This window comes from Gigantopelta aegis, chromosome 8 (genome assembly GCF_016097555.1).
Source record: "Gigantopelta aegis isolate Gae_Host chromosome 8, Gae_host_genome, whole genome shotgun sequence".
Classification (NCBI taxonomy): domain Eukaryota; kingdom Metazoa; phylum Mollusca; class Gastropoda; order Neomphalida; family Peltospiridae; genus Gigantopelta; species Gigantopelta aegis.
In genome coordinates this window covers 43,702,465-43,730,313 of record NC_054706.1, presented here as the reverse complement: position 1 = coordinate 43,730,313, position 27,849 = coordinate 43,702,465, and the positions used below count along the sequence as shown (strand labels likewise).

At 35.3% G+C, this 27,849-nt stretch overlaps 1 protein-coding gene and 1 long non-coding RNA gene across 2 annotated transcripts in view; both read left to right on the top strand.

The window, feature by feature from the left end:
• The window catches only part of LOC121379675 (ankyrin repeat domain-containing protein 50-like), a 28,953-nt gene extending 6,904 nt beyond the window's left edge, over positions 1 to 22,049 (top strand). The window contains exons 2-10 of the mRNA XM_041508325.1: positions 41 to 646; positions 3,453 to 3,599; positions 5,949 to 6,062; positions 11,691 to 11,828; positions 13,036 to 13,161; positions 13,393 to 13,469; positions 14,631 to 14,760; positions 16,072 to 16,286; positions 16,724 to 22,049. Of these exons, the coding sequence (XP_041364259.1) occupies positions 41 to 646; positions 3,453 to 3,599; positions 5,949 to 6,062; positions 11,691 to 11,828; positions 13,036 to 13,161; positions 13,393 to 13,469; positions 14,631 to 14,760; positions 16,072 to 16,286; positions 16,724 to 17,320 (2,150 nt within the window). The 3' untranslated portion in view covers positions 17,321 to 22,049. The remainder of the gene's footprint in view (positions 1 to 40; positions 647 to 3,452; positions 3,600 to 5,948; positions 6,063 to 11,690; positions 11,829 to 13,035; positions 13,162 to 13,392; positions 13,470 to 14,630; positions 14,761 to 16,071; positions 16,287 to 16,723) is intronic.
• Positions 22,050 to 24,322: 2,273 nt separating this feature from the next.
• LOC121378925 lies at positions 24,323 to 25,097 on the top strand. Its single transcript, XR_005958780.1, has 2 exons — positions 24,323 to 24,358; positions 24,392 to 25,097. It is a non-coding gene; the product is annotated as an uncharacterized LOC121378925 (long non-coding RNA).
• The last annotated feature ends 2,752 nt before the right edge of the window (positions 25,098 to 27,849 follow it).

The window sequence follows — 27,849 nt, the reverse complement described above, 5'->3', positions numbered from 1 at the left end:
CAATACGTAAAGCCTAAACATATTTATTTTCTATTTTCAGACAACAGCAAAGCTGGTTTTGAAAAGCGTGAAAAGCGACGGGGAATCCGAAAGCTTCAAGACGCCATCATTGAAAAGAATGTCACTTTGGTCAAGGAGATCCTCGAATCAGACTTTGATGTTGACTTTCAATATCGTGGTCAAACGGCCCTTCAGCTTGCTGTGCGAGAGGGGAATTTAGAAATCTGCCGACTGCTTATTGAGAGAGGAGCAGACGTCAATATGAGGGATGCAGAGATGAATTCTCTCCTCAACAGTGCCTGCTGGCGAGGTCATGCCGACATCGCAAAGTTACTCATTGAAAACCAGGCTGACATCGACGACCGCAATGATAATGGTGCCACCGCTTTGCATGTTTGTGCTTTCAAAGGACATTCTGATATGTGCAGGATGCTGTTAAATGCTGACTGCGACCTTGACCTGCTGAACCGCAGGGGTCAGACTGCACTGTACACGGCGACGGAGCAGGGCTATGAAGACATCATGAGGATGCTCATTAAGGCCGGGTGTGATGGTAACTCTGGTGACCTGCATGATAACAAAACACCGTTGATTGTCGCTGCACAACTTGGAAATGGGTCTCTCGTGCAAGTTCTTCTTGATGGCGGTTAGTGGATGACAGGCTTTGTTACACTAGGTTATTGTGTAAATTGCCAGATATTAAAGTAACAAGCACCTATATAATTATTTCACATTCAATAATCTACTTTATAAGTATCAGTGTGCTTACCGACCTAACCACAGCACCGTGTACCAATTAATTGAATTGTATAATAAAATTTGTAAATCACTGGACAATAAAGACTATTTCTGTGCAGTTTTCTGTGACATGTCTGAGGCCTTTGATTGAGTATGCACAGGGGTTTAATCTATAAACTTAAACAATATGGCATTAGAGGCAATCTCTTAAAATGGATTAATAATTATATTTCTAATAGGAAACAAAGACTGTATATAAATGGAACGTTATCAAATTATGGAACTCTAAAGGCTGGACTACCTCAAGGATCCGTTTCTGGTCCCTTATTATTTTTGATCTATGTTAACGATATTGATGAATTAGACTATAACAAGGCTATTTGCCGATGATACAAGTATTGGAATATTGTCAAATAACATTTCAATTATAGAACGCGATCTAAACATTAATTTGTTGAAACTTTATGAATGGTCCAACAAATGGTTAGTTACCTTTAATCTGAATTAAGAAAATGTATTATTGTTTTCTCTAACCAAACTAATTAATGAACCATGCCTTGTATTTGGTAATACAACTTTAAACAAATACAAAATGCATAAACATTTAGGTTTAACTTAGCAGATGATGAAAAATGGTCTAGTCATATTCAAAATGTATGCACATCAACATCAGTAATGATCTCAGTATTAAGGAAATACAGACTGTTATTAAATCGCCAAACTGTAATGCGAATATATAGTACTTTCATTCATCCTGTCCTTGAATATGCTTCAGAGGTTTGGGATGGCTGTTCCCAATTAAACGCAGATAATTTAGAAAATATATTGAAGCCGGTCTTACAACACTTAGTGAAAGGAGAAAAACAAACAAGCTGTGTATAATGTTTAAAATAATGAAAGGAATGACTTCTGATTTCTTAACTAATTGTATTCCACAAAGATTAGAAGAAAGGGTTCCTTATATGTTAAGAAATCGGGAGGAGATATCTACACCTTTTGCTAGAACCTGCTTATTAAAATCATCATTTAGTTATTCAGCAATTGGTTTATGGAATAATTTAAGCCCAGCAATTAAACAGTGTGAAACCATATTGTCTTTCAAAAAAGCAGTAACACCAGTGGTAAATAAAGTTCCATATTATTTTTCCTGTGGAAAAAGAACAGAAAATATATTGCATACTAGATTACGACATGGATGTAGCCCTTTAAACGCTGATTTGTACAGATGTGGACTTACCACGGACCCTTCATGTAACTGGATACATATTAGAAAACAATATCCATTTTTTCTTTCAATGTAAAAAATATGAACAACAGAGACAGATTCAATGTTATGCCTTACAGCTTTTTCAACCAATAGATTTACAATTACTGTTATATGGTTGAAGCACATTAAGCGATGCTAATAATAAATAAATATTTACTTATGTTCAAATATATATTTAAAAAACTCATCGTTTTGATTAATAAAGTATTATTTAAATTACCATAAGGATTATATGTGAATGTGATAGCGAGTTTAACTGCATGTGATGTACTATTTGTGTAATCTTTTGCATCATTTTTTCTTTCTTTCTTTCCTTCACATTCTTTTGTATACAATACATTTCCTTACACTGGTTATCCTTGAATGTATACATGTAGTTTATATTTACAGCTATGTAATATAGGTCGCCAAATATATTGTATGTATATAGAAGAGGGCCTCGTAAGTTGTCAGACTTGTGCCCAATTCTTTTGTTCTTTGTACAATAAAATACGTTTGCAATCAATCAAGTAACAAACTCACCTTTTTGACTGTGGAGAAATATAAACACAATTACAGTCATAATAAATACATTTTATCGCTATCAATGTTTATATCAGCGGCCTTAATTCTTTCGCCTTGTTTTGTTTCTACTTTGTAATGTCATAAACATTGAAATAGCAGCCAGCCTCTTTGCTTTTAAAGTACCTTTTTCATGTACTATACTGAAGAGTGGCTTTTGATAGTAAGATAATTAATGTTGATGGTCTGTTCTAAATGGGTAAAAAATAAAAATATATCTAAGACTGCAGTTTGTAAAATAGATGTCAACATTTAAACCGCTATGTTTTTCACATTCAAATTAATCAGTTAATGTTTATTCCTTCCAAACTGTTGCCCATTTCACCTGATTATGTTTCTTTACCTGCTGTGCTTATTAATATAAAATTATCCCTGAAAAAACATACACGAAATAAAAACTTACCTTTAATACCTAATAGCTGATATACATGTATTGTTTTGTGTGTCGTTATTCAATCATTCATTCACTAACTTATTTTTTCATTCATTCATTCATCCATTCATCCATCCATCCATCCATCCATCCATCCATCCATCCATCCATCCATCTTTTATTGAGCCAATTGATGGTTTTTCAGTTTCAACCTGTGCTCCATGACTTGTATATCTAAATATCTGTTACATCAGTGGAGATATAAAGATCTTTTCCAGCTATTTGGTATGAGCAGCCTATGTGATGAATGGTAATGTATTTTCTTTCTCACAGCTATTTGGTATGAGCAGCCTATGTGATGGATGGTAATGTATTTTCTTTCTCACAGCTATTTGGTATGAGCAGCCTATGTGATGGATGGTAATGTATTTTCTTTCTCACAATGTAGACCAAGTGTTGTTATGTTTGTTGGGCATGAAACAGCATTTCTTTCAAACATTCCTTTCCTTTCAGGGTGTAAGACTGACTGTAGAGACAGACTGGGACAGAATGCGTTGTATCATGCGGCATGTGACGGTCACCTTGATGTCGTCCGGCGACTGGTAGCAGCTGGAGCTGATCTCAATGCTACAACTAACAAAGGTTTCACACCCCTGTTAGGTACGTGTGTTAACAAATGCTTTATACAGGTCTTCACGTAAGGTGCGAATGGTTGGTCAGGTTATAGGTCAATTCCGGTGATCAAAATAACAAAAACAGAAGTCCATTTGTCCGCAAAACCCCCCAGAAAATAATATGAGTAGTACCGTATTTTCCGGCATATAAGCCGCTACTTTTTTACTGTGAATTGCAAGGTGCGGTTTATAAAACGGTGCGGTTTATATATGAATTTTACGGTAAACGCCATGCGTATAAACAGCACTTTTTTTGTTTTTCATTCTCATAATAATAATATAGCATACCAAATGACTAGGACTTAAGTATTACGATGGAATGGCTCTTTATTAATAGTCTAGTCAGGCTAGAAACAATACAACACGTGTGTATTGTTATACTTACGGTGTCAAAAATAGACTCGATCGCGAAGTTTCTTAGTTTGTTTTCTGTAACATTTATTGTTAGTAGTGCATCAGATGTGTGTGTCTGGTGTTTTAAAATGAAGTCACTCGCCTCATAGTAATGTTGTTATAGTTTGTAGCAAACACACCCAACTTGCATATTCAGTACTCCAGATAAAAAGCCAGTACTGGCAGCCTAAACAATGTCACGTGACACAATTACAATGTCATGGCCATTTACGGCCAATTGCAAAAGCCGGACCTTAACAATGACATCAAAACAGTATCTTGATATCTTTAATGCCTCTGTTTGTTACCTGTTTGTAATTTTTAATTAATATATCAGAATTTAAGTCCAGTACGAAGCTTGTGAATTAAAATCACATAATCAGAGTAGGCCTACCTGTAATGTTTGTATTACATGTCGACATGCCCGCTAATTTATACAGAGCATAACTTTTTTGTATTTCATTATATTACATGTAATTATATATATATTATAAATATACAATTCTGGGCAAATATTATTTTAAAAAGGCCATCGTTTAAAAGTTATAAAACAATGTTGAAACTGTAAACGATCGACAGGATCGTGCTTAGCTTCGGTTCACTGCCAATGGTCTATATATCCAGCTTGACCCGACCTCGTTTGAATATGTAATTTTTGCACACGGCATGCTAATTAGGTTACAGAGAAACGTGTAATCGAGTGAGTACAAGTAATTTTTACTTGAGAACTTTTTGGGGTTCACGCTTTGTAATCATACGGGAACAAATAAAATGTTATCAAGTATTTTTTTTTCTTTGCAACTAATGCAAGATTACGAACAATGCATTACCAAGTTCTTATTAATATTTTCATAAAAATAGCGGGCTTTGTCAACAGTGTGTTTTGTTTACGAAACTTACGATTAGGTGAAATGAAACTGAAAGCCACATACACAATCGACAATTATTTATTGTTTAAATTTAAGGGAGTATGGATCTCTTTATTATTATTAAATAAAAACAATAAATAACTGTAATTAAGTTTATGGCTTTATTTCAACCGCGGTTTATTTAAAGGTGCGGTTTATGTACGGACGAAGTCGCAACTTTGTCTGAAAACGAGGGGTGCGGTTTATACACCAGTGTGTATAATAGGCCGGAAAATACGGTAATTGTATTAAATTATATCTTAGAATTTTGACCAATTTATAATTAATAATAATAATAATAATAATACTTTTAAAACCTGTCAGACATTCAAGGCTTCAAAGGCTTACATATCATAATTATTAATTTTTTTAAATTGTTAACACTCTGAATAAATTACCACACCTGTGTCATTTTGTTTATTTCATACTTAATAAAAATGTATACTGTATCTGAACAACTTTCACTGATATCATTCATTTGGTGCTACAGTAATTTGCCATGTGTCCGGGGAGGGAAGTAGCTCAGTGGTATAGCATACGCCTGATGCGTGGTCGGTCTAGGATCGATTCCTGTCGGTGGACCCATTGGGCTATTTCTCCTTCCAGCCATTGCACCACGACTGGTATATCAAAAGCTGTGGTATGTGTTATCCAGTTGGTGGGATGGTGCATATAACAGATTCCTTGCTACTAATGGAAATATGTAGCGGGTTTCTTCTATGACTGTGTTAAAAATGACAATGTGTTTGAGATCTAACAGCTGCTGATTAATAAATCAATGTGCTCTAGTGGTGTCGTTAAATAAAACAAACTTTAAACAAACTTTGCTAAGTGATCAGAATGGTGACTACAGTTTTTGTGACCATTAACTGTCATCTCTGTGCACCGTGCATAAACGTTTTACATTTTTCAAGGCTTGTCCAAAACTACTTGACCAAGTCCATCCAGATTTTGTCGGAAGGGTCCTTGACTCAAGAACAAACATACATTCAAAATACAGAGTATAGTTTATATGGTTTGTTTTATTTTTTCAGATTCAATTCGAAACAATCACATAGAAGTTGCTGGAGAGTTGATATCATCGGGATGTGATGTGAACAAAGCTGATCGGTACAAACAAGCCCCATTACATGCAGCTATCAGACAAGGTTACCATCTAAATTAAGCAATATTATTTATTTACTGTCAAATACAGGGCACAATATTCAAAGCAAACTGCCCATCAGTTATGCAGGGTTTAAAGGTCCATAATCATGGCACATTATTAATACACAGTATATAAATAAATACATAAAGATTACATTATTAACCATAAAAAACTAAAATACCACCCCAATTATTAATAAAGCGACTTTTTGTAAAACGCTCGTGGGGGGAAAAACACTGATCCAGTCGATTTGACCCGCATCTGACCTGTGATGTCACATCAGGTGAATTCCACTCATTCATTAGTAGGTTAGCATGGTGACAGCATGTAATGATTCTTCAGAAAATAGCTCATTCTTATCGGACGTTAGTTTGGACATTTCGGACTTGTCGCATTTGCCGATTTATTCTAATGCTACCTCGATTGGTGAGGAAGAAGGAGAAAATCCATTAGGGGTACTTCCCTATCAGTTTGAACCGTAGTACACCGACGATGATCAATCGAGCCAAATGTGGTCAGCCTATTTGCAGCACGGAGCCCAGACATCGCCCAGAGACAAAAACAAAGCCCGAATATTAATGCCAAGGTGTACATTGTTCATATTTGGCACAAAGATACACCTCAACACGATGCATTTATATATGTTAAAAAAATAAATGTAGCAAAAATATTTTTTAGAAAAATTACTAATTAACTGATGACTGGATAGCATTTAAATAATTAATGTATTGCAATTATTATTAAAAACAATAAATACACGTACATACATTAAATATGTTTAAAAAACCCCATTAAATATATTAAACAAGGCGCATTCATCATCAGTCTAATCATTACTTGGTTACAGACATCTACGATTGGTACGTTTCGTTTACAAAATATGAAAATAGAAGATTTTATTGTTCGAAGTTAATCATTTAATTGGTTAACTAAAGGCTTATTTGCAAAAGCAATACATGTCTACAGATTTCGCAGACATCGGTAGCTCGGACAGCATGTGACACAGTCGGCTCACTACGAGAGAAAGGAATCTTAAGTGGTTGTGTGTGTACTGCCAATATCTGTGATAATCTGTGATTATGTAATGTCGTAAAGAGGTGTTTTCAGACGTTGGATGCACGTTTGTTCCTAATTTGCTCTGTCAGTGTCGGAAGGTGTGAATTTCATTGTAATGAACAGAATAACACTGATGTACGTTTTTTCCTGACAATTTGTGGTCAGATGGTGTAAATGTCATAGTAATGATGGTCGTTGTAACGAGGTCTGACTGTCACAGTATATGTTAAAACAATAAAGGAGGAAAAATATTTTTTAGAAAAAATCGCAATAAAATTCGGTAGGCCTATCTGTTTTTGTCTTCGGGCGATGTTCGGCATATCATTATGTACAGCCCGAACATGAAACGTGTGATTTTTTTCTAAAAAATATTTTTCCTACATTTAAAAAAAAAAAATATATAAATGCATCGTGTTGAGGTATATCTTTGTGCCAAATATCACCAATGTACACCTCGACATTAACATTCGGGCTTTGTTTTTGTCTCCGGGCGACGGTCGGGCTCCGGGCTGCAAATAGGCTGAACAGGGGGGATACGGGCTTGGAACAGACAACTTCTTTAACAAAAGTTTCGGTGCTATTCCCATCGACTATCTTAGATAATTGTCGTAATCCCCAGGTGTGAAGTGGTCACTGCAAATCGAATCCCATCTTGACAGTCCTTTTCAATACGCATGTGTTTGGTTTAAGAACTGCTTCCGTGCAAACAATGTCGGTTTGTCTTTCGGAAAAATATGCAAACTTCTTTTGCCTTTAACTGCAGCTTTTGTACATCCATACACCGAACAATGGTTCACCATGTTTCACATTTGAAAGATATCTTCAAAATAATATTCCAAACATACAATTCAATTCAATAGAATAAAATTTTCGCATTTTAAAAATACACGTGTTCCACTTCCATGTAAACTGTCTGAAAGGCTGCGAATTGCCTTTCATGTTATGCCTGTTGTCGCGTCACAGGGTCACGTGACTGAACTCTCGGAGTTCAGAGGCTTTTTGGCAAGCGATGGGAAAAACGTGACTTTTTATTGCGAATATATTAAAAACGCGTACATTTTTTATAATTTATTTTATTGATTCTTCATATAAATTGTAAAAGGTATACGTAGATGCCAAACAATAGTGAATTATGTTTTTGATAATGTAGACCTTTAAATTGTCATTCGACTAATCGCTAAATGCAATTTTAGTTGAATTTGACAAATATATGTAATTACCACCAAAAAAGCTAATTCGAAAACTGTGCATCGTTTCTATTTTTATAAACAATTCTGTTTAGCTAAATGTATCTTGAATTTGGCTACATTTTTTTCTTGTCAAATTCGCCTAATTGCAATTAATGTTTGGCATCCAGCTTAAACATTGATTACCGTATACGCAAATATGTTCGTGAATAAAATATACCGCGATAATCGCGAACATGTTGATAGCACCGCGAATTTAATTACTCGCAAACTTATTTCCGATTTGGTATAATATTATTTACCTTATAATATATAGTCTTATCTCTACACGCCCAACCCATGTCAGAATCAAACAGTCAGAGGTCCGCAAGGTCACGTGATTCTGTAAACCTGCCTGGTCACGTGGATTTGAACAAAGTGACACACAGTTGCGCATAAATCTGTTGTTACGTAACCTCAGTTTTGTTTGTTTTCTTTGTAATCTTGAATGGAAGTTTTTGGGTACCACCAATAATTAAAAATGAGTTCTTCTGATATTTGTGTTTTTCAATTCTCTGTCTCGCATGTGCGTGTTTCACCAATAACATGTCGTATCAGACATACATACAACATTGACGTCTCGCTGACAGCATGTGCGTGAAATCGTCATTGAAAAGAGTTTGGCAAATGAAATATGGGTAATTTTGATTTTATTATCGGGGGGGACACAATCGTAAAAATAATTCCTCGCGAAAATGTAAAATGAAAGCCCGATCGCGAATTATTTTAGCCGCGAAAATATTTGCGTATACGGTATGTGAACATAAGCGTAAAAGACAGGGCAGCAGGGGGGCAACTGTCCCCCTAATGCTGGACAAAACCTCAAATTCGGGCAATAATTATACAGATATTCGAGTAAAATGTGCTACCCTGAGATTTTTTTAACATGTATTTTCATCATTCTAACCTTAAAAGGAGTTGTAATCCATCCACTGGTAGGTCGACTGCTGTGTGACTGCCACTGGTAGGTCAACTGCTGTGTGACTGCCACTGGTAGGTCAACTGCTGTGTGACTGCCACTGGTAGGTCGACTGCTGTGTGAATCTGCTACTAGTAGGTCAACTGTTGTGTGGTAGGTCAACTGCTGTGTGAATGCCACTGGTAGGTCAACTGCTGTGTGACTGCCACTGGTAGGTCAACTGCTGTGTGACTGCCACTGGTAGGTCAACTGCTGTGTGACTGCCACTGGTAGGTCGACTGCTGTGTGAATCTGCTACTAGTAGGTCCACTGTTGTGTGGTAGGTCAACTGCTGTGTGAATGCCACTGGTAGGTCAACTGCTGTGTGACTGCCACTGGTAGGTCGACTGCTGTGTGAATCTGCTACTAGTAGGTCCACTGTTGTGTGGTAGGTCAACTGCTGTGTGAATGCCACTGGTAGGTCAACTGCTGTGTGACTGCCACTGGTAGGTCAACTGCTGTGTGACTGCCACTGGTAGGTCGACTGCTGTGTGACTGCCACTGGTAGGTCGACTGCTGTGTGACTGCCACTGGTAGGTCGACTGCTGTGTGACTGCCACTGGTAGGTCGACTGCTGTGTGACTGCCACTGGTAGGTCGACTGCTGTGTGACTGCCACTGGTAGGTCGACTGCTGTGTGAATCTGCTACTAGTAGGTCAACTGTTGTGTGGTAGGTCAACTGCTGTGTGAATGCCACTGGTAGGTCAACTGCTGTGTGACTGCCACTGGTAGGTCAACTGCTGTGTGACTGCCACTGGTAGGTCAACTGTTGTGCGACTCTACCACTGATAGGTCAACTGCTGTGTGACTGCCACTGGTAGGTCAACTGCTGTGCGACTCTACCACTGATAGGTCAACTGCTGTGAGACTGCCACTGGTAGGTCAACTGCTATGTGACTCTGCTACTGGTAGGTCAACTGCTGTGCGACTGCCACTTGTAGGTCAACTGCTGTGCAACTCTATCACTGATAGGTCAACTACCACCCAGACTGAAGTTTAATGTTAGACCATTAACACTGACCTGCACTTCTATTAATAACCACTAATGACCCACCATTAATTCCTGTATTATCACTATTGTTAAAGATGACTGTATTTTTATTTAAATATTGTTCATGAACGAGTAAACATTAATTCCTGTATTATCACTATTTGTTAAAGATGACTGTAGTTTTATTTAAATATTTCTCATGAATGAGTAAACATTAATTCCTGTATTATCACTATTTGTTAAAGATGACTATTTTTATTTAATTATTGTTCACAAACGAGTAAACATTAATTCCTGTATTATTACTATTGTTAAAGATGACTGTTTATTTTTATTTAATTATTGTTCACAAACGAGTAAACATTAATTCCTGTATTATCACTATTTGTTAAAGATGACTGTATTTTTATTTAATTATTGTTCACAAACGAGTAAACATTAATTCCTGTATTATTACTATTGTTAAAGATGACTGTGTATTTTTATTTAATTATTGTTCACAAACGAGTAAACATTAATTCCTGTATTATCACTATTTGTTAAAGATGACTGTGTAGTTTTATTTAATTATTGTTCACAAACAAGTAAACATTAATTCCTGTATTATTACTAATTGTTAAAGATGGCTGTGTAGTTTTATTTAAATATTTTTCATGAATGAGTAAACATTAATTCCTGTATTATCACTATTTGTTAAAGATGACTGTAGTTTTATTTAATTATTGTTAATGAATGAGTACACATTAATTCCTATATTATCACTATTTGTTAAAGATGACTGTAGTTTTATTTAATTATTGTTCACAAACGAGTAAACATTAATTCCTGTATTATCACTATTTGTTAAAGATGACTGTGTAGTTTTATTTAATTATTGTTCACAAACACCCCTGCACGTGCTGTAACCTCACCGTGGTGCAGGGGTGTAACATTCTCTTTGAGAATGGCCAATACAGCACAAACTGAAGTTAAGAGTAAAATTCGGTGTCCGTAAAATTCTGTGATATTTGTATTTGTATTTTTGCACAGTTCTTTACACTGTTTTTGTTTAAACCTTGAATTTTTATATTGATGTTGATCATCACTTTATTTATTTGCATTACCATAGTTTGACACCCAATAGTCGATGTATTTTTCGTGCTGGGGTGTCGTTAAACATTCATTCATTCATGTTCACAAACAAGTAAACATTAATTCCTGTATTATTACTATTTGTTAAAGATGACTGTGTAGTTTTATTTAATTATTGTTCACAAACAAGTAAACATTAATTCCTGTATTATCACTAATTGTTAAAGATGGCTGTGTGTATTTTTATTTAATTATTGTTCACGAATGATTAAGCATTAATTTCTGTATTATCACTACTTGTTAATATCACTGTTTTGTGTTTCCCAGTTTCTCACTACTTCGACAAGGACAACAAGCCAACAGTGAGTCTGGTGCGGAAACTGGTGTCGATGGGTTGTGATCGGAACATTGCAGATGGGCAGGGCTGGACACCGTTGTATCAGAGTGCGTACGCGGGAGACTTGGGTATGTTGTCACATCACTGCTGACTTTACCGCGAGACACGATTGGTGGCACTATGATTAAGTCACCTCAGTATCAGTTTCCACCCAGAATCGGTTTTAGTGACTCAGTGAGGTGTGGAATCACTACGCTGACTTCTCTCTCGATACTACTAACAGCTAACCATTAACCCTCTCTCCTAGATGGGAAGCAAAGATGGCTACGGTGTGTGCCCAGAACAGCTTAAATCTTAATTGGATATAGGCACAGAAAATAAAACAAAATTTAGTTTGGGATGTTACTGAACTGGCAGAAGCTTAATATATTTTTTAAGATATTTAATATAGTCATCTCCAGAAGACACACACTAGATGGATGGAAAGAAGACAGGATGATAGATGGACAAACAGACACACCCACAGTGTATATACACATAACATTACTTCATAAGTCATTATAGAACATTGTAAACTGATTGCGAGTGTGTTCTTTGTTATGATTGGTTAATTACATTCTTTTTCCGGGATCAAATGAAAATAACACCCGGAAAGCTAATGACGTCACTAAAAAGTGACGTCATTAGCAATCGGAACAGACCATGTTGACGCTTCACGGGTCTACAATTGGATTGTAGCCAGGTATTTTTTCTCAAGAAATACCAAATATACAGTTCCATAGAAAAACTATTCAGTTTACAATGGTCATAACCATGTGGATTTTTTAGATTTGTGGGTGTTATTGCCAGAAAATGTTTCATTTTTAACCTCAGGCTAATGCCTTCGGTCAAAAATGACATTTGCAGGATCAAGGAAGGAAAGGAAATGTTTTATTTAACGACACACTCAACACATTTTATTGACGGTTATATGGTGTCAGATTGCAATAGACAATAACACCCGCAAGTCTAAAATATCCTAATGGTTATCTCCTAATTATTAATAAAAATATATAGGTGTTTTTTTTAATGTTTTCTTCCCCAGTGTGTAGAAAGGTTAAAGCAATGGTTTATCCTCATATCTCATCCGTCCTAGAGTTGACCTCTGTCTCAATAGACCGGCCTCGGTGGCGTTGTGGTTAGGCCATCGGTCTACAGGCTGGTAGGTACTGGGTTCGGATCCCAGTCGAGGCATGGGATTTTTATTCCAGATACTGACTCCTAACCCTGAGTGAGTGCTCCGCAAGGCTCAATGGGTAGGTGTCATTTGATCAGTATTTGTTCTCTTGCATTCAGAAATAACCACAATGCTGCTAAAAGAAGGGGCTTCGCTGGACTCTATCACAAAAACTGGGGAAACAATTCTACATGGTGGGGTCTGTGGAAACAGTCCGGAGGTGGTTGAATTTCTACTCAAGTCAGGTAAAATTTGAATTAACTGTAGCATCTTTAGCACAGTAACTGACATTACATTTATGGCTAATTTATTAATTTTAGACACCTGTATTGTGACTACTATTGTATACAGGCATTTCTTGCTGCTATGTTCATGTGTTGGGCTACTTGATTGTGAAAGCCAATGTCTGACACCTGTTACCTGCTGATTATGCAATGTGCCGATGTTTCAGTACAGTGTTTGGTGTTTCGTTACAGGTTGCAGTCACAGTGCGGTCAACAATGGTGGACAGCACGCTCTCACTGCTGCTATTGTGTCCAGATCAAAGATCGAGGTCAGTAGCGTACATTTTATCTATTTAATTTATTTAATGTATTTAATTTTTAAAAAATAGTTTTTTTTACAAAACATTGAGGTCTGTTTCTATAAGTGACTATCTTCCTTCATTAATGGCTTAGTCTCACCGATTCCATGACTTGCCAACATTTTAAAGGACAGACCCCAGTTTTTAAACACTACAGCATATTTTCACTGTTAAAGCCATTTGTGATCACTAAAATCTTATATTTTATTCTTTAGATTATCCATTTCTGTAGAAACGAAGTTTTTCTGGTCATCCTGGTGTTTGTAGTACCAAAATTGCATTTTTCATATTTTTAAAAACGCACATGTGTCTGAGAAGTAGCGGTTTATTGATTCGAGTTCCAGTCTATTTTTAAGGATATTTCCTGTTTTAACATCACAGACTCTTCTTTCACTCTATTGTAACTTTATCCAAATGAGTTACAGGTTTTTAAATTAACTAAAGTTAGTTTCCATTTTTTATGGGTTAAAACTAGGGTGTGCGCCTATAAACAACTCTTATTGGTTATACATGAACATAGTTTTTGGTTTTTTCTCATCACATAGCCAAAGTACTTTTTGGGGCAAATTTAGTTTGTATATTTTAACTATTTTCTAGTAAATCTATATTATTGTCTCCTTTTTCTTCTTTTTTCTAAATTGTCTTACTTAAACAGATACACTTTACAGGGACATTTTTGTGACTATTATAACCGTTTTTAATAACTTAAATCATACTTTACTTAGATTTTATTGTTTAAATTACCAATTTCCATACATTCGAAGTGTTTTTGGTCATCCTGGTGTTTTTAATATCACAAAATTAATTTCTCTTATTTTTAACAATGCACGTGCGTCTGAGAAGTAACAGTTATGGAGTCAAGTTTTAGTCTATTTTTAGAGGGTAATTCACCATTTCAAAGTCACAGACTCATGTTTCACTCAATGGTAACTTTATCCAAATGTGTTACAGGTTTGTAGATTAACTAAACTTAGTGTTAATTTCCACGGGTTGAAACTAGGATATGTCCCTTTAATGATTAAACAACACCATCTTCCTCACAAACCCAGAATTGAAATATAGAGTTGCCTGTGGGTACACCAGCGTGCTTTTAAGTCTGACTGTATAATATGGTAACATTTTATTTTTTAGATAATCAAAATGTTGATTGATGCTGGGTCTGACGTGAATCTGAAGGACACGTCCAGCAACACACTCGCACCGCTCCACGAGGCAGTACAACACAGATACAAGGAGGCAGCCATTTTACTTATTGACTCGGGTCAGCTTCAAAAATAATTATTTATTTGTTCTCTGTCCATGTTGAAATAAAGTGAATATCCACACATGAATGAAGTAATTCTATGGTAAATAGTTTCTGGTAAATAGTCCTAGAAGGAAAAAAAAGTGGCATTACTTTGTTTAGATTAATATAATACAGTTTAGGAAATAGGTCTTCATTAAATAAGTAATATAAAATTCAGAAATACCTTTTCAGATCTGTCATTGATGATTACATGGCTAACATGTGTAACATAAAATAACCAAGTGATTTTAGTTCCTTGTTATTTTTATTACTAAATGATGCATGTGGTATGCTTCATGTGGTATGCTTCATGTGGTATGCTACATGTGGTATGCTACATGTGATATGTTAAGTGGTATGATACATGTGGTATGGTACATGTGCCATTGTGGTGTGATACATGTGGTGTGATACATGTGGTGTGCTACATGTGGTATGCTATATGTGGTATGATACATGTGCCATTGTGGTGTGATACATGTGGTGTGATACATGTGGTATGATACATGTGCCATTGTGGTGTGATACATGTGGTGTGATACATGTGGTGTGATACATGTGGTATGCTACATGTGATATGCTAAGTGGTATGATACATGTGGTATGCTACATGTGGTATGCTACATGTGATATGCTAAGTGGTATGATACATGTGGTATGATACATGTGCCATTGTGGTGTGATACATGTGGTGTGATACATGTGGTGTGCTACATGTGGTATGCTATATGTGGTATGATACATGTTGTATGATACATGTGGTATACTACCACTTATACAACAGCAAAATGAGGCTTATGGGTGAACAATTTCAAATGTTAAAATTTACTTTAAAATTAATGTGAAAATGTTCATCTTACTGTGTTTTAAAAAGGTCATAAATTTAATAAAAACTAATACATCCCATTTTAAATAGTTTTTGATAAATAATATAATTACCGATAACATTTTAATACAGCAATGATGTTTGCTAGGGTCAACATATACCGTATATCCTCTAATAAGCACCCGGGCGCTTATTCATTTCAAAACGGTCGCAGATCTGGCACTTATCGCAGACCCTGCAGTTATTTTTTTGAGACAGGAAGTGATAAAAAGGGACCTGTCATTTTCAATAAGTTTCTTTGTGTTTTTTAAATGATGCCAGGGAGAAATCAGTTTTCAGCTGTCTTAATTGGTATTTATTTGAGGCCTGGCGTTTATTTAAGTGTTACAGACCCGGCCAGTGCTTATTTGAGGCCCAGCACTTATTAGAGGAAGTATGGTATTCTCTTTTGTTTTATGCAGGTTGCAACATCAACATTTTGACATCCCAAAATGAAACTCCTTTGTATTTGGCCTGTGCTAAAGGAACCAGTGAAATTGTGGCTCATTTGATCCAGCAACCCAATGTGGATCTGCGCGGTGCGAAGCCGTCTAAGGTGGCCATTCATGCCGCCAGTTCCAATGGTCATGTACAGATTGTCCGGATGCTAATAAATGCCAGATGCAACTTGAATCAGGTAACAACATGAAGACAAAAACCTGTAATTTTTTAAACAAATGTAAAAACCAAAATTGATCTCTTCAACAGATGGCGATGATGTTTATCCATTGGTAAAGCCTCTAACTTACAGCAATTCATATTGCTATTACAGTGATTACCATCTGTGTCGTTAAGTTTTAGTCCTATGATAATGGAAATATCTGTGTCAAGTCAACATTATGAAATAATTTTTATTTTCTCACTGCTCTGGGTGTTATTAAAAAAAGCTCCTTCATAAATAATTTCTTCTTAAAATAAGAGAAATTTAGCAAATAAAATCCACTTTTTAGCATCAGGGAATGAAGTACGCTCCAGCATGAATTAAAAAAACCCACCCAAATCACAGGCAGTCACACATTTGTAATAACAAATATGCACCATTATGACATTTAGTAATTTGTCTTTACTTTTCAGCTAAACGATGGTGGACTGACCCCTCTGCAGACCGCCATCCAGGAAGACCAGTACCCAGTTGCTAAGGAACTGCTCAAACATGGTTGTGACATCAACGCACACGCCAAAATAACTCGCCTCATGAAATGCTGTCTGCTTCAAGAAGACAGTCACCCACATTTCGGCCTCGAGCCGCTGTTTCTGGCCTTGATTCACAAAAACATTGACTTGATGATGCTTCTCTTCCAGTGCTACACGCACGTGCCGTACGAAACCGTCAAACTGCTCGACACCATTCTTCGCCAGGAGCAGCAGTTGAACTTCCACTACAGCCCGCAGTTGAAGAAGAAGATATTCGACATGTTCAATCATTTCATATCAACCCCCAAAACATTACTGGATTTGTGCCGAGGGAGCTTGAGGGATGTCTTGGGCTCCCGACCTCATGCCAAGGTCAAGTGTTTGCCATTGGCCAATAAACTGCAGGATTATGTTTTGATGACAGAGACCTTCATGACATTGGAGGAAAAAGAAAGATTTGAAAATGGGGAGCATTTGGACGAGAACGGATTTGGGCTTCAAGTCCCAAATGAAGGTCAGATGTTTGCCCTTGGTTAACAATTGGCATAATATTAAATAGCTATGCAATAAGTGGATCTTTGAAAAACAATAAGTCTTCCCTTTGATGAGACAGAAGTAAATCCTGAGGTTTCAAGTCAACATGTTTGCAAGCAGAGGTGAAAGAAAGCAAGGTCGAATATTTGACCTTGGTGGGCAACAGATCATCAAAAGGTAGCCAGGAATGAAACAGTTCTGGGGTTTTTGGAACTAGTGTCACCAAAAACTGTTCCTGTCCATCTTTGATGAAAAACAATAATCACCTTCTTGTTTTGTTTAATGACACAACTAGAGCACATTGATCCTTCTTGTCTTCCGAAGAACACACTCAAAGTTGAGTTAATGGAGTATTAAACTGAAAGCTTGTAAAGCAGCAAGCTAACAAAGAGTATTAAAAATAACACCACACAAAGCTTTAATACAGCAGGCTGTTTAATACAGATCAATTGTCACTTCATTTAATTAAAAGTTGGTGTCTTGGTACAAGTATGGTAGGTGTATGAGCAAGTTTGAGTTTTGGCATTTAGTCTGAGGGCATAAAAAACACTAGAAAGGTCTGACCCTGGCTAGCAAGGGACAACTGATTTAGTCCAAATGTTTTAAAACGAAGGTCCGATATTAATCATTCAGGTTCTAATGTCTGTCTTTGGTGACATTCACTGCTGACTTTGTAAAATAATTTTTGTGATGTTAATTTACATTTCTTACACACCCATTGGTGAGAACATCATTCATTATTTTTGATAACACATGCCTGTTTACACATGTTAACAAGTTTAAGACATACGCCTGGCTGCTCCTAGGTGATGATCAGGTCACTGATGCAATACATCCAATGAATAATTAGCATGATCGAAATCCATTACATTGTAATCATTTGTCTGTGATGCATAAGTTAACTACAAGTGCAAAGGCTGTAAATAACTTTTCGTCAAAAAAGATGTTAAAATTTGCTTAAAACCTGGTTTTTGAGGATATGTAAGAAATAAAATCATACATTTTTGCTCGTTAGATACATTTTAAAAAAACTCGTAAGATAAATGGTTCTAACGGCCACTCATGTATTATTCTCTATTTCTAGAGGAAGATTAAGTTATATTCACCACAAACTGTTTTTCTGCATGACAAATTATTTAGTTGCACCACTTTTTATTAAAATAAAAGTATTTGCTCAAAATATTTTTTATTAACTTAGTACAAAAATACTGCATCAAGTTACTGCACATAATATATTATGTCCAATAGTAAGTGTTACTAAGTTACTGCACGTAATATATTATGTCCAATAGTAAGTGTTACTAAGTTACTGCACGTAATATATTACGTCCAATAGTAAGTGTTACTAAGTTACTGCACGTAATATATTACGTCCAATAGTAAGTTACTAAGTTACTGCACGTAATATATTACGTCCAATAGTAAGTGTTACTAAGTTACTGCACGTAATATATTACGTCCAATAGTAAGTGTTACTAAGTTACTGCACGTAATATATTACGTCCAATAGTAAGTGTTACTAAGTTACTGCACGTAATATATTACGTCCAATAGTAAGTGTTACTAAGTTACTGCACGTAATATATTACGTCCAATAGTAAGTGTTACTAAGTTACTGCACGTAATATATTACGTCCAATAGTAAGTGTTACTAAGTTACTGCACGTAATATATATTATGTCCAATAGTAAGTGTTACTAAGTTACTGCACGTAATATATATTATGTCCAATAGTAAGTGTTACTAAGTTACTGTAATATATTATGTCCAATAGTAAGTGTTACTAAGTTACTGCATGTAATATATTATGTCCAATAGTAAGTGTTACTAAGTTACTGTAATATATTATGTCCAATAGTAAGTGTTACTAAGTTAATGTATGTAATATATTATGTCCATAATCCATTAGTAAATATTACTAGTTATACTAGTTATACATGTACAAAACTAGTAAATGTTACCAAGTTACTACAAGTAAACAAATGTAGTGTGTACATACCTGTAGTAAACATGACCCAGTTACTACTACTAAACAAATGTAGTGTTACTAATTATACATATACAAACCTCTCATCATGCTCATTATTACACTCTGCCTATCATTCTCATTTATCTATTTAATCTATAAAAAAGAAACATTTCCAATTTCTCCTATGAGTTCAGTATGTTTTGACTTTGTTTAGTCAGGGTTTTCTAATTGCATCTTCTGGGCTGTTTACACTATTGCCTACCTTTCTCCGCTTCCTCCATGGGTGCAGTTTCTGTGTACTGTGGACTGTTGGTAGGAGGGGCGTATAGCAGGTGGTTACGAGTGTCTCTTAGCAATGTTATTTATAAGGAACTACTGAATAGAGTGCTCAGACTAAGCCCACAACAAAAGCTGATGGGAAATGGCAGGTGTATAGCACAGATAGCCACAAGAGACATGCACATGTTGTGGTTGGAGAAACAAGGACTGGGATGTGGAGGTGGACAGCAAACAAAGTTGAAAGATGAGAGGATCTGCTAGATCAGGAAGAAATAAGATAGAATTCAATGGAGGAAAGAGGCAGTATGATTTTGTTTAAAAGAAATTTTCTTTATACAACATGCAAAAATAAGCAGATGGACATTTTATTTTTACATTAAAATATTCTTTTATTTAAAAAAATACTTTTCAAATTTATTTTGTAAATTTCATAAATGAATATTTGCAATGCTGTACAGCAAAGGCTTAATGAGGGTATTACAATAAAGCTTCATGTAGATATAATAAAATTAGCTTCTCAAAAATTAATAGATTGCGGTATTGACATGAATACTTGTTTCAGAAGTAGGCCTACATGAAATTGGGTGTAAAATAAAGATTAGATCAGGGCCCAGTTTTATGAAGCGATTTTAGTGCTGAAATAACCATAAGTCTCTACCTATCTGATACACTTAAGGTGATTTCAGCGCTAAGATCACTTCACAAAACAGGATCCTGGATTTGGGTTAAACTATGTAATAAGAGACTGACTTAATAAAGTTATGGTATAATATGGTAATGACATATCATCTCCGATTGCCTCACATTAATATACATATACTAGGCCAGTTCATCTAAACTATAATATAATATGCAGAGCCTGATAACAGTTTCTGATCCTTCTGATCGCTTGATCTCTTCTGATCTAAATGTTAACCATAATTTTTGTACTTACCCGATGCCACATAATGCAAGGATTGTTTTGCACTCAGGTCCAGTTCGACTACTCAGTACTGGACACACATTGTACTGAATATTGCATGCAAAAATTAATTCCATAAATAAAACAACAATGGAGGCCGCCATCTTTGTATATAGTCTCGGCTAAGGCTAATGAGGATTGGCGATCTTCATGGCTGTTGTATATTTGGCTGAAAGCCCAGCTTAAGGCCACCCCAACCCATCTGAACTTTCTCATGCATAACACAGTTTGCATCTTGTATTATTATATTATTTTGCATACTAAGCATGAGTCACATCTAGTATTATTATATTGCTTTGATATAATTAGTCGAGCAGGGGGCAGTTTTTCCCTGCAAGACAAAATGTTTATTTTTGTTAGAGGTGCCCTTTTTGTTTCTATGTTAATGTGCCCGGTTCCTTTTTTTCACTGCCTTTCCCCATTTTCCAAGTCATCTTTGGCTAGGTATGGTCTTTACTTTTTACCGTTTCCAACTGCATGTTGGGTATAAAATATCGAACAAGAGAATATTAGTCCGATTTCAATCAAATCTTTAAATCCAAGTTCCTTTGATAAATGAAAGAAAAAAATGGAATAGATTTTTTTAAGACCAGTCCAGAGTGATGCCATTTTAAGATATTTCCGACAAATAGATCTTTTTTAATAATTTAAATTACATATTAAATCATATTTTCTTGTTTAGAATATCAGTATTAGTTTTTATGTATATCCATTGTGCTTCTGGCCAGTCAGATGTTTGTTGTTGATGTATGTGCAAAATTATTTTGAGCTAAAATCCAATTTGGGCTGCTTGTAAGCATTAGGAAAAAAAAAAAAAAAAAAAAAAAAAAAAAAATCTTCATTAGATTTTCAGACATTAAAGGTTCAGAAAAGGAAATATATTTAATTAGATTTAATTTTTGTTGCTGAAAATTCTTTACTTAGTATTTGTCAGAAACATGTCACAACTCAGGATAGTCAAAAATTTGTTTCCAGTCTAAGTGAGGAATATACATGTATAAATCAAGTAAAAATAACTTTGAATTTAGTGTATTTAATTACTATGGTGATTTACATTAATGGGGCCATTCAGTGATCAGTGTTTTCACAAGTTTTTAAACTGTACTCATGTGTATGTGTGTGTGACTTGGGTTAATGCCATTATTTATAAGCAAAGTAACAGTACTTCTAGCAGGGAGAATTGAGGTATGAAAACCAGTGTTCTTGGTATGCCTGTGAAAATATTGTTAATTGTGATTGGTCCCAAAGCTAGAATTATCATAAAGTAACTCTCAATCATCAGAACAGTTTGACTGCTGAAGTAGGTATTTAAGATTGAAGTAGGTATTTAAGATGATAGTAGCTGCACAGTTGTATTACTAAAACTGAACAGTGGTGTCGTTTCAGAATTCCTTGTGGATTGTTTTATTAGACTTTGCTAAATTTATACAAGGATTGTATTTTTGAAATACCATATCAGTATTTTTGTTTGTTAGTTTTGTAATTTACCAGAGTTATGCAAAAAATAAAATGTTATGCATTTCTTTGTTTGTACGATATTACTTACACATTCAGTTAGTTGAATGAAATTTTATGATCCATGTTTTTTTTTTGCTGAGGATTAATTAATCTGATTAATATTGATATGTTCTGCCTATGTATACGGTATCCAGAAAGAAATGTTTTATTTAACGATGCACTCAACACATTTTATTTACAGTTATATGGCGTCAAACATATGGTTAAGGACCACACGGATTTTGAGAGGAAACCCTCTGTCGCCACTACATGGGCTACTCTTTCCGATTAGCAGCAAGGGATCTTTTATTTGCGCTTCCCACAGGCAGGATAGCACAAACCATGGCCTTTGTTGAACCAGTTATGGACCACTGGTCGGTGCAAGTGGTTTACACCTACCCATTGAGCCTTGCAAAGTACTCACTCAGGGTTTGGAGTCGGTATCTGGATTAAAAATCCCATGCCTCGACTGGGATCCGAACCCAGTACCTACCAGCCTGTAGACCGATGGCCTGCCACGATGCCTGTCTGGCTCTAGAGATACATGTAATTAACAGTACATGTAGCTGTTCTGCTTACTCCCACTTGTTAACAAAAAAGGTGGAATTTCTGTGGAAACCTCCTATTAATTTTAAAATCCTTGATAATTACTGGATACACTACATTGAACAGTCAACAATAAATACATTTATAGATTATTTCAGTATATTTTATGCTATTTTAAGCAGTTTGTATTGCACAAAAGCCTCTTGCTTCGGACTATAGGACACTCAACCCGACAGAGCTCTGTACTTATAGGTGTTGGCAGGTGTTGATTGTAACCAGCTGCAAATTCAGGGTCCTTTGTTTTAATTGGAGTGTAATACCAAGGAATCTTTTATTTGCGCTTCCCACAGGCAGGATAGCACAAACCATGGCCTTTGTTAACCAGTTATGGATCACTGGTCGGTGCAAGTGGTTTACACCTATCCATTGAGCCTTGTGGAGCACTCACTCGGGATTTCTGGATTAAAAATCCCATGCCTCGACTGGGATCTGAACCCAGTACCTACCAGCCTGTAGACCAATGGCCTAACCACGACGCCGGTGTATATGGTATCCAAGTACTAAGTATTAGGACAATATATTTCTAATTCCTGCAAATCTGATTTAAGTAACCATACAACTGGTAACTCGTGATTCATTTTAAGCAGCCCTTGCATTTCAGAAAATTGCCTTGGCAAAATTAAAGGTCGGTTTGTCTCAGAAGTTACATTTTAAATATTTATATTGACTAAAGTTGCACAATTTAATCCTAATAATACCTCTCATAATTTTGAACTTGAGGCCATAAATATAAATAATTAATTTTGAAAATAGATAATATCTACAGAGGGACGAGACATTCTTTAATAAAGAGTATTATAAATTTATATACATAAAGTATAGTGTATGCATTTATTGCAAGAAAAACAAACAACAGTTTTAATGAAATATTTATTATCTATACACTGAACAAACATGATGAAACCTATTTCAAATGTTAAAAAAAAAATCTGCATAAAATAAAATATTGGATAATTATATAGTTATTTTATATAAATTATTACAAACTGGAGCCATTCAACAATTATATAACGCAAAACCCCACACCCCACCCATACCCCCTTTCACTGTCATGTATCAACAAACATCATTGGGTTTTGTTTTTGTACTTTTACTTAGTTTGATAAGAAAAACTAGATATAAAAATAAATTATGTAATAAACAAATTGGCCATGATTAAATCATTTACTTAAAAATAAAAACTGATATTGCATATTACTTTAAAAATGTTACACAACTTTCCCAGCTAAACATGACACCCCTCTTCCTCGGAGCATAACACAATTGTTGAACAGCCCCTGGGGTATTATACGACTTATTTTGTTAGGTAATTTTGAAAAGCTGTTAAAATGTGACAATCACAGGTTTGCTATGCATATATACACTTACGTACACAAGTGATATATAAAACAAAATATGGACATACTTCAAATGAAGTATACCTCCAGCATGTTTCAAAATATGCTTTCAAGGCATACTGTCGCAGATTTAAGGACCTTATTTCTCTAACAATGGATAATAAATAGAAATTACATTAATTGTTGTAAACCAAATATAGCTATCGCATCACCTTAACTGAACCATGATGAAGTGAAATCCATGTCAACCCTCTGCAATTTTAGTTTTTGAATTATGGACCATTGCCATAATAAATGGAGTATGGTGGTTATGAACATGGTTGAATAAAGTACATTTAGGGACAAATCAAATTATTTTTGTTCAGGTAATACTTTGTTAGACCATTAAATAGGTCAGTGGTCTGTGACAATATGCCATTAAATAGGTCAGTGGTCTGTGACAATATGCCATTAAATAGGTCAGTGGTCTGTGACAATATGCCATTAAATAGGTCAGTGGTCTGTGACAATATGCCTTTAACGGACAAGCTACACATACATTTGTATGCCAATGCTCAAATATGTTTTTTTTTCCTTTCTGCACTTTAGGGAATTCCTATTTACATGTTAAAAGGTTGTATTGAGTAAATTTGGGGTAATTTAAATTCATAACAATTGCATTTACTTTTCTTTTAACCAAATTTAGGGCAGGTTTCTTATTTTGAGAATGTTCATTTGATACAGTCAGATTAATTTCCTATCCAACTGCAATTTTAAAATAACAAATTGTGAAGTTAAGAGCAATCATTGGCAAAATAATACTTTTTGAGTTTATATACTAAACTCGCAGAAAATGCACCAACCAGTTTTCAGTTGTTATTGCTATTGCATGTTTGATGTAGCTACGGAACACACAGTAACCCTGACACTTGTATACAATTTTGGGTTATTTATTGCCAACCAGAATACATCCAGTTGCACACAGTTGTCTTCTTATATCTTTCAGTGGACTTCCAATGTGCTCTAGTGGTTTCGTTAAACAAAACAAACTTTAACTTTCAGTATATTTAAAAAGGCCACCAACAATATTCTAGTGTAAGCCTTCAGAGCAGAATCACTATTAAAAAAAACCTTCACAGCAAACGGATAGAAAAAAAAAAACCCACACATTTTTAACGCATAGTACAAATATATTTGTTCATTTGTTTTAATGCATGGATAATTAGCCAGTTAGAAAAGCACCCAACACAAAGTGGCTCAGGCATAATCCTTTAAAAGTAGTTTCCTATTACATTGTAATAGTATTTTTACAATTTCATTCTCACAAGTACATGTATGTAATCAACAATCTTCGTAAAGTTAATTTAGGTCTGAAAATAACCGCACACACAAAGGACAAAACTGATTTTCTTGATACTAAATATAGATGACAATTACTTGTTTTAGTCAGTTTAGTGCAGTATATCAAGGGGATGTAATTAGTCGAAACACCCTCGACCACGTGAACAGGACCTTACTCGAGAAATAGCCTTTTGTCAACAGTCATAAAGAACAAGTAACACAACGGAACAACCATAAAGATATAGTAAATCAGCTTTAAAAACAAAACAAAATAAAAAGTCAATATATGAAGAAAAATGCAAGAAGAAATTTATACACACACAGACACACACACGAAAGGGCCAACTATTTTGTGGTGATGAGAAGAACCGCGGCCCCCCTCCCCCCTCCCCCCCCCCCCCAACAATGTAGCTCACCCTGTTGGTAACTCGATGTTTTATCAAACTCTGTTTTAGGATTTGGCAAGTAACGTTTTACACGTTCTGACGTTTGATCATACTGCACCTCTGCCTGGTCTCTATATACATACAATATATACATGTCCTAAGTCACTGTCAGAGATTAGTTTTGAAGTATGTACCTTTTCTGTTTGGAATACCAGATTGGATTTCGTGAAACCTGTAACTGAAACAACACGAGTAATGTGTGAAAAAAAAGGGTGTAATTGCCGAAAATATTGTACGTTACGTAATAACAAGGATCAGTGCATCACGAGACGTATTGTGAAGCACATATTGAGATACGTATTGTATTGTGATATACAAATATCGTTGCTCTCTATATTAATTAGATGTGCTGAGGCCTAATTCACTACTCTCGCAACGTTGCGATCTTGCAGTGCAATGCTAAAAGACTTACAAAGAGGATACTTTGTTGTCTAGCAGTCTAAGAGACCTTTGTGAATGAGGCCCCTGGTGTGTATATGAAATAGGCGAGGTATGATTTGAGAACAGGGAAAGTGCTTGTGAACACATTTTTGTTTCTTCAAAATGTTAAGAAATAAGTTCCCTGCACCAGATTAAAGTTTCCTGTAAGAACAAGTATTCTGAGAGTATTGCTAAAGCAATACATGTCCCTGACCAGCACTAACAATTTATCCCATCTCCTAAATTCAACTCCTCTGTGAAAAGTGGGTATATTACCATGAAAGTTAAACTTGATCAGTAACAGTAGAGGCCGGCACCTGTGCCCAAGACAGGCATGGGCCACAACAGCTTGTTCTGAATGTGCATGTTAAACACTAACCTGACCTGACCAGTAACAGTAGATGAAAAAGCTATATACAAAATTTCACCTCAATATCTTCAGGCATTGCAAAACAAGTCCGGAAAACAAATTTTCATTATCTCTTAAGTTCAAGGGCCATAACTCTTTCACAAATGGATAACAGTGCATAATAAAGCTATGCACAAAATTTCAGCTCAATATCTCAAAGACAAAAAACCCATCCGAAAAACGGGGCCACACAGACAGACGGACAGAAATGAAACCCATAGTCCCTTCAGATTGAACCAGTAAGGGATTAATAATAAAGCGTGTGTCTTGATGAAAATTTTTTAATTGAGATTTTATAAAACTGGATAAAGCTAAACACATTTCCCATTGTAAGCCTTGAATATACCAGGCATGTGATTTTTAAAATTCTGATCCGATTTCAGGTTGTAGACTGGATTTAATCTGAAATGAGACTAAGTACAGTACTCGGTTTTCAGCTTTTACAAGAACGCGTCGGCCAGCCCTCTTACATTGAGACCATAGTCTTCATTTGGTGACTAAAACATTTCATACTATCTATTTAAAAATTGGAATTAAGTGCCATCTGTTCGTAGATGGGAGAGTTAACTTTGAGGGGTGTCAGCTTATTATTTAACAGGTATCATATCTTTAACATACAGTTCTCTGTTTTTATAATAAAGTGTCAAAAGAAATAACGGGGGTAAATTCACTGTCCAACCTTCATGTACTTTGCTTTTAATTTTAAAAACCTAAATGTGTATTATATACAAATACATGTATTAACAAAAACTGTACATGTTTAACAGACAAACTATTACACTCATAATCAAACTTCCTTCTTTTAACCAGTTAATTTTACTTGCTAAAATAAAACTGGTCATTTGTTATTACTGATGTAATTCGTTAACAAAGGAAGTTGACAATTTGTTACGTAAATCATGGACGAAGGAATCATGGAAGAACTTGTAAACAACAAAGCACAATTTAACTAGTTGTTTTCTTTCTCTTTTTTTAAGTGAATAAAATTATAACACATCAATCAAATAACGTGAAGTTTTGTCTCAAAACAATGTAGACTTACAACACAATTCCTTGCAAAGAATATTACTCAAGTCCTTTTCACATAAATGTATGTAACTGAAATCTAAATAATAAGTTAATTTTATAGTGTGACAAAATAAAAAGCATATCAAATTTTTATATTTCAGTCAGTAAATAAAAATTATTAAATATCACTTTTCCCATTTATAAGGTTTATTCCCCAAAAACAAGCTGTGATGCTTAATTTTATGTGGAGAATACATCTCATGATAAACTTCTTTTTTTT